General features: G+C 37.4%; 1 protein-coding gene across 4 annotated transcripts in view; it reads right to left on the bottom strand.

Annotated features, from left to right (window-relative positions):
- Positions 1–1,642: 1,642 nt before the first annotated feature.
- EED (embryonic ectoderm development) overlaps positions 1,643–8,099 on the bottom strand; it is a 33,862-nt gene continuing 27,405 nt past the window's right edge. For 3 of the 4 annotated variants that reach the window (XM_005875623.2, XM_005875624.2, XM_014547179.1), the window contains 3 exons: positions 3,591–3,749; positions 2,564–2,637; positions 1,643–1,980 (listed from right to left, as the gene is read on the bottom strand). In XM_005875623.2, the coding sequence (XP_005875685.1) occupies positions 1,854–1,980; positions 2,564–2,637; positions 3,591–3,749 (360 nt within the window). In that variant the 3' untranslated portion in view covers positions 1,643–1,853. The remainder of the gene's footprint in view (positions 1,981–2,563; positions 2,638–3,590; positions 3,750–8,099) is intronic. The other variant, XM_014547177.1, reaches the window with a different exon arrangement.

Genomic DNA, 8,099 nt, shown 5'->3' with positions numbered 1-8,099 from the left:
TTACAGTGGGGCCTTGACTTACGAGTTTAATTCGTTCTCCCTTCCTCTCTGTTAAGGAGCTCGTTAACTCAAATTACTCTATCAACTCAATGCAAAAAATCGGCCGAGAGACAGCTGGTATCTCAAAAAACTCGTTAGTCGGGACACTCGTAAGTCAAGGCCCCACTGTAAGTCTAAGGAAATAATCAGGGAAGTACACAAAAACTTTTGTGGTAGGCTGTTAGTCAAAACATCCTATATAATAAAAGCCTAATATGCTAAGTGTCTGGTCATCCAGGCGGCCATTCAACCAATCAAAGCATAATATGCTAATGATAATATGCTAAGGCCGCTCAACTGCTCGCTATGACATTCACTGACCACAAGGGAGCAGACGCTCCAACTGGTATGTTAGCTTGCTGCTGGGGTCTGGCCGATTGGGAGTAAGCGAGACGGGCTGGACACACCCTGGAGCCCTCCTGCAATCCCTCCCCAGCCCCGATCGTGCACCGGTGGGGTCCCTCGGTCTAGCCTGCGCCCTCTCGCAATCAGGGACCCCTTGGGGGATGTCGGAGAGCCAGTTTTGGCCCGATCCCACAGGCCAGGCCGAGGGACCCCACTGGTGCATGAATTCGTGCACTGGGCCTCTAGTTATTTATAATAGCAAAAAGTTAGAAGCGCCTGGCTGGTGAGGCTGAGGTTGAGTGTCAACTTATGAACCAGGAGGTCACAGTTATAGTCAGGGCATATACCTGGGTCGCGGCTTGATGCCCAGTGGGGTTTGTGCAGGAGGCAGCCAATCAATGATTCTCTCTCATCACTGATGTTTCCATCTCTCTCTCCCCCTTTCCCTTCTTCTCTGAAATCAATAAAAATATATTTTTATAAAAGTTAGAAGCAATTAACATATCCCAAAAGATACTAAATAATGGTATGTTTGTGGAATGGTATGGATTTATAGAAATATGCTCATGAATTTAAAAACTTGATAAAATTCAGTCTTTTGTATTTTACCTTGGCTCCTCTCATTTTACCTCGTACCTTATTCTATAATCACCCAGGTTTTCTTCATTTGCTCTGCTTCAGGTTAAACCCTCCACTTGTCATCTTGGTGCTAACTCTTTGGGGATTTTTCTGGACTTTCATATCTCATTCTCACTCTTGCTGTTTCTTGCCCATAAACATAAGCAAAACACTATGTTTGAGACAAAATAACCAACTACTCTCAACTTTATGACCTCTTTTTTAAGTGGGACCAAAGTTTATTGAGAGAAGACAGTCTATTTATTTCTTTTAACCAATAATCTTCCAGAAAGGGGAATAGAAGCTCACTATAAAAACATACTCCCCATTTCTTCCATTTTTCAACTCACTACATACCTAAGCTTCTATGCCCTACCCTCCCTTGCTCTAATGATATTTCCACTATAACTAATGACCAAGTTGTAAATTGAATGGCAATATTTTTTAACTGTAAGGATAGGTTATTAGAACATTACTGTTACAACTCTAAAATTTTAAACATAATTACTTACTATTACATTATATAGCCTACTCCAGTTAAGCGAACTACAAGAAATTGATCATTACAAAAAGATAAGGCATAATTTTATTACTTTCAACATTTCTTTTCATCACAATAAAAATAAACTAAAATAACACGTGGCTTTATAAAAATAAATTTTTATTAAAAGCAGTAGAGTCTGAGCAGGAGACAGTACAAAGAGTGTAAACAATGTAAACATCACTACATTCAGCTCAGCCTGATTGAATGCTGAAAGACAACTCTAAATGCTCTATGTGCCCTTACTAGCAAGTTACATTAATTCTACTATACACAGAAAACACACTCTAATTTGATTAGGAACAATATTTCATCGAAGTCGGTCCCATCGCCAAATACTGGCATCATCACAAACAGCTATGAGAATGCTGCTATCCCTGCTAAAACTGGTTTGTCGAATAGCAGTAGCACATTTTTGATGAGTCAGTGTTGTACATCTAAGGAGAAAACATGACAACAGGTTAAAATACCATACATACATAATGTTGCCAATATCTAACTTAAAACAATAAAGTAGAAAATGATTAGCTGTCCCAACTCATACAGAAGGCATCTGAAAACAGAACATACTTTACTAAGAGCTCAATCTCAGATTTTAAAATACTTGGGTATATTTTAAATTCAATAGGCACCATATAATTTATATGAAAAAAATAAGTTGTTATCAGGTACTTATGAAAAACAATCATTAGAATAAAAAATATTTTAAAGTACTCTGAGACATGCAAATATTACAAATGATTTAAAGATGATATTGTAAGTATAAGTTACTTCCTCTATATTTGATGTAGCAAAAGACAAGATATGGAAGGTAAAAAAGAGTGAGGGCATGATAGTATACTTTCTCTAACAGCTACAGTTAATCTCTTGAGTTCTTGGTTTTTATTTCTATTACAGCTTGCATAAGATCTGCCTGATGGTACTTTTATTTGTGCACTGATCTGTTCTTTCAAATTATAAAGTATTTAGAAACAAGAAGAAAAAAAAAGAATATGAAGGCAGGAATTTCTAAATACTTACTTGGCTTTATGAGGATCTTCTACTTCTAAATCCCAAACATAAAGTTTGCCAACCTGATTGCCCAATGCAAGCATCTGTATAAATATATTAAAAAAACCCCACCAAATTATTAAAATAAGCTTTAAAGATTTCAAGCAATCCTAAGAGAGCTTTCTTATTTTGGGAAAACCTCAGCTCCATCCTCTGGTTATGCTCTTGATTACTTCTTTGCATCTTATATTTCTGATTTGTAAATGGGGATAACAGCAACTAATACTTCACAGAGATGTCTTGAGTAAGAAAGAAGGCATGTTGCAAATTTATGACGAGCTTTATAATTTACACTATAATACATGTACTCTTTATTGTGTCTTAAAGAACTGTAGCAGCCCTGGCTGGTTTGGCTCAGTGGATAGAGCATCAGCCTGGGGACTGAAGGGTCCTGGGTTTAATTCTGGTTAAGGGCACATGCCTGGGGTTTCGGACTCAATCCCCAGTAGGGGGCATGCAGGAGGCAGCCAATTGATGATTCTCTCTCATCATTGATGTTTCTATCTCCTTCTCCCTTCCTCTCTGAAATAAATAAAAATATATTTTTAAAAAAACTGTAGCTAAAGCTATAGAAAGATCTTCCAAAAATGTTCATATAAATACTCAGATAATTCATTACCAACAAAAACCTAATACCAAATTTCTTCAAAAATTTAGATAACTACTATTTTGTCTCTAACTTCCATGTTTGTTTGTTAAGTTTTTCTGAGGTAAAGACACATAAAAACATTAATTTTAATCACCAAAACATTAAATTTTAGTAACAGATGTTGTAGAAAATAAACACCTAACTACCACTCCTGACACTTGTCAATTTCATTTATAAGCATTGCAGATGGTGTTCAGAGCCACAAGGATAGAATAAATAATATCAAAGGCCAAAACAATTAATACAAAACATCAAGATAGAGTCTCAAATCTACAGATGCATAACAGAGAAAACTAAAATTACCATGGCTTTAAGTAAAATAATTTCAAAATGTAAAAATGTTGCTACCTTTTGCCAGAAATCCATAGAAAATCTCATGTACCAAATGTCACACTGGCTGTAATCAAATCGCCCAAGAATAGTCACATTAGACTCACTGGGCTTAATTTTGTCTATATCATCTTCCATTTTGCCAGGTTTCCAGCACACAATGGCATTTTCACAAGACTTTAAGAGAGATGAGAAAAAAAAAATTACTTGTAGAACTGAATTATAAATACTGAAACAAAGCTTTTCTCTATTATCATTTTAGAACTGACAGCTCATAGAACCTGGTTATCCATCTAAGTAAGTGATACACATTCATTTATATTTGTAGAGTTAATGTCCACATTTGAGGATAAGACGTCTGATTTATTAACAGATTTTGGCAATACAAAGGCATTACACTGTCTGAACTATTTATTTTAAAAGTCACAATTTGATTTCCAAACCAAACCAAATCCAGCTCTTGATACATTAGCATCCAGAGACTTGAAGTGTTTTATAGCAAAGGTAAAAATTACAGTGTAGTAGAATACATAGCTCTTTAATATGGCTCCTGCTTTTTACTTCACTAGTTTCATCTTTCTCTATCCAATTGGTTCCCTTTATCTGTTAACTATAAATCCTCATTCATTAGCTTTCATAGGAAAGCTAATGAATTCACAAAAAGGGATTTAGAGACCAGATTATATGTACAAGGCATAAAAGCAGTGGTTTACTTTTAAGACATTGATATGAGGATGAGATTGAAATAGGCTAAGTTATACCTTTCTTATCGTCTAACTTCAAATCTTTGCATACATTCTACTTAAGCAACAAGTGGTAAACAATATAATGGAAAAATATGTGCAAATCAGTGAGCACTACTCAGATTACTATGTAGGTCTCTGGTTTGCCATTAAGGGACACCTGGCAATCTCTCTGGCCTCTACTGAACACAGGCTACTGAACACCTTACAATGTATTTCAACAGGTGTCAGGACTGAAAATTACTGGTGTAGGTGAAGTTTCACAGGACACAGCCTACATAATCCCATGTGGCAACCCTGTGGGGGTGACCAGCGTTGAAACACTTAGAGTGGGGACAACATTCTTTTTTCCTTCTTTGCCTTTTTCAGATTATATAAAATCCCAGGACTATTTATTTACAAGTTCTTTACTGTAAAGTACCTTAGATATCACCTAGTCTGAATGACTCTTCCCTAAGTGCACAGTTGAGTTGATAAGCCTGTAGTTTTCTCAATCATCCTGGCCCCAGCCCTAATTAATCAGAATCTTTGGGATAGGAGGCTGAAACAGAAGTGTAAAATAGCTGTTCAAGTGCTTCTTATTGCCTACATTGATAAAGGATCCTAGTAGAGTCCCCTCATGGAGAACTAAAGCATAGGGAGGTAAAAAGAATTTACCCACATTAATGGATGGCTGTACTCGAAATCACCTGGAGAGCTTTTTAAAATTACGCATTCCTAGGCCCTTGTGCCAGATTTACAATCTGTGGGATAAGGTCTAGGAATCTATTTTTACAATGTTCTCCCAATGATTTTGATGCAGAGCCAGATTTGAGACCACCAGTATAATTTATTCAGTTCAGCTTCCCACTTAAAATGCAGAAATCCTTTCCCACCATCTGATGAAGTTCTAAGAGCAGAAATTTTACAGCCTTTTTACTTCCAAAATGACAGACTAGATAGACTTTCCCTTATTTGTCCCACTACATACAACTTTAAAAAGTCTAAAAAATAGAGAGGAGGCAGAATGATTAGGTATCCTGGGACATGCAGGAAATGTAGCTCCCCAATCTTCTTTTCCCTCATTTATGTATCTCAGGCAAGATGCTGGAAAAGTCAGCAACTCAACAATTCTAACGGGTGAAGCTAGACAAACAAAAACAAAACAAAACAAACCCAACCTCCTAGTCCCCAAAGCCTGCTCTCTACAACAGACCAGGAAATGGCAACCTAGCAAGAGAGAAAATTTGCAAACAAATTCTCTAACTACAGCCAAATACCAAAAACAAAACAAAACAAAAAAACACCCCAAACCAACTGTGGACCTGCACCTATATGGTCCAGCAAAAACTCAGTGGGAAACCCTTCCCAGGTGGTAACTAAACATCTCAGTACATAATAACCCTGACTCACTATGTCCTTCACGGTAATGAGGTGACTCTTCCTTCTCTTTGGCTGGGGTGGGATCAGAGGATACCATCTACAGTGTCAGTGGAGACCACCGGAGGAGCAGTAATGAGTCCCATCAGCCCCTTCTGCTAGGGTGGTGTCACCTGAGCTGCAGTGGAAAGCCTGAACTCCCATCCCAGCAATAATGAAACACCATCACCCAATCAATCAAGGGGAGAACGTGAACTTCCCTTGCTACCTGCCAATCATGAAGCAGTGCTCCCCTTCCCCAGTTGAAGAAAATTTATCAGAGGAAGCCTGATGTAGATCTAAATAAAAGACCCGGAGATTGTAACATAATACCCAAAATATCCAGATCTCAATCTCAGCGCTCTCCTTGGAGCGTGCCCATGCCCTTTTGTAAGGCACCTACTTTTTTTAAGCTCTTGGAGTCCCCATGGGACTGGCAACGAGAGGAACAGTGGGCAGCAAAACCACTGAACCTGTCCCCAAGGCCCCTTTTCTCTAATTTCAGGGAGCCAATAGCAGCCCCACCTAGGCTCTCCTGTTACTGCTTCTACTCTAAATCCCCCCTTTTCCACTGTCCCCAGCTTTAATAAATGTACTCTACAAATAAATAAATAAAACATAAAAGTCTCAACTTTAATGAGAAAACATATGCCAACCCAGAGATGACATAGATGTTAGAACTATCTGACAAGGGTTTTAAAGTAGCCATCATAAAAATGCTTCAATTCAAGGAGTTGAGTGAACCCCATAAAGATAAACTCAAAGAAATTTGTGTTAAGATACATCATAGTCAAACTTTTGGAAACTCCACACAAAGAAAAAATATCCTGATTGCAATTAAGACAGAAAGAATAATTCCAATGATGGTAAATTTCTCATCAGAAACCATGAAAACCAGAAAGAGGAGTCACAACATTTTTCAAATATTTAAGAAAAGAATTGCAATACAAAATCCTATATACAATGACTATACCTTTAAGGAATGAAGAGGAAATAAGGACATTCTCAGACTATGAAAAATGAAGATAATTTGTCACTAGCAGACCTACCCTAAAGAATGGCTACAGGAAGTTTTATGAACAGAAAGAAAATGATATTATGAAGGGTTCTTGAAACACCAAACATTAAGAAGGACAAAAAAATGCAAAATGAGTAAATACAATATTCACCATTCCCTCTTGAGTTTTTAAATTACATTTAATGGTTGAAGCAAAAACTGTAATACTATTTGATGTAGTTCTTCATTCTAAAGGGAATGTTTAAGACAATTGTAAGTAGAGGGAAAAGTGAAGTAAAGGAAAGTTTCTACACCTCACTTGAAGGGTAAAATGTTGATTTACAGTTAAGTAGACTGATATACAGGTGACCCTTGAACAACAGAGGTTTGAACTGTGCAGGTCTATTGAAAAAAAGCTATTTTCGATCTGCAGGTGAGACTCAGCATATGCAGAGGATCAACTGCAGTTACACACAGATTTTTGACTGCATGGAGGTCAGCATCTTCTAAACCACCATGTTGTCCTAAGGCAGTGGTTCTCAACTTGTGGGTTGCGACCCCTTTGGTGGTCGAACGACCCTTTCACAGGGGTCGCCTAAGACCATCCTGCATGTCAGATATTAACATTATGCCATCATAACAGTAGCAACATTACAGTTATGAAGTAGCAACGAAAATAATTTTATGGTTGAGTCACAACATGAGGAACTGTATTTAAAGGGCCAGAAGGTTGAGAACCACTGTCCTAACGTCAGATATATCTATATATCATATATATAACACATAGGGCAAACCTCAAAAAGGCTAAACAAAGAAATATACTAAAAAATACTACAGGCAAATAAGAGTGTAATTCTAAAACATGTTCACACAACCTACAGGAACTTAGGAGAAAAAAACCCAGAGAAATTAAAAGGCAGAATTAATGTAATAATTGATATATTAAGGCTCAAATATAAATGGTCTGAATATACCAACTAAAAGTTTGACAGTGTGGATTTAAAAAACATGACGCAAGTACACTGAGTGTCCAGATTATTATGACCACCTGACGTTTGTTGGCAAATTAGCTATAATTTCGCACTGAAGTTGCTAGAGGGCCAGACCATTATAAATAAGGAAGCAGTTGTTTACCCACGACAGAAGTGATTTTTTTTCTGAAGATATGGGTAAACAACATGATTTAACAGCCTTTGAACGTGGGATATATATTATGATGAGTGGCCAGATTATTATGACCACCCCATCAGTACTTTGTTGGGCCACCTTTTGCCTTCAATACTGCAGCAATTCTTCTTGGCATTGACTCCACGAGATGTTGAAAGGTGATGCGAGGAATCTGACACCATGCCTGATGAATAGCACTGTCCAGTTCTGTGAGATTTGATG

Source organism: Myotis brandtii, unplaced genomic scaffold (assembly GCF_000412655.1).
Source record: "Myotis brandtii unplaced genomic scaffold, ASM41265v1 scaffold468, whole genome shotgun sequence".
NCBI classification, from domain to species: domain Eukaryota; kingdom Metazoa; phylum Chordata; class Mammalia; order Chiroptera; family Vespertilionidae; genus Myotis; species Myotis brandtii.
Note: the sequence above shows the minus strand (reverse complement) of the source record. Positions and strands in the feature narration are given on the sequence as shown.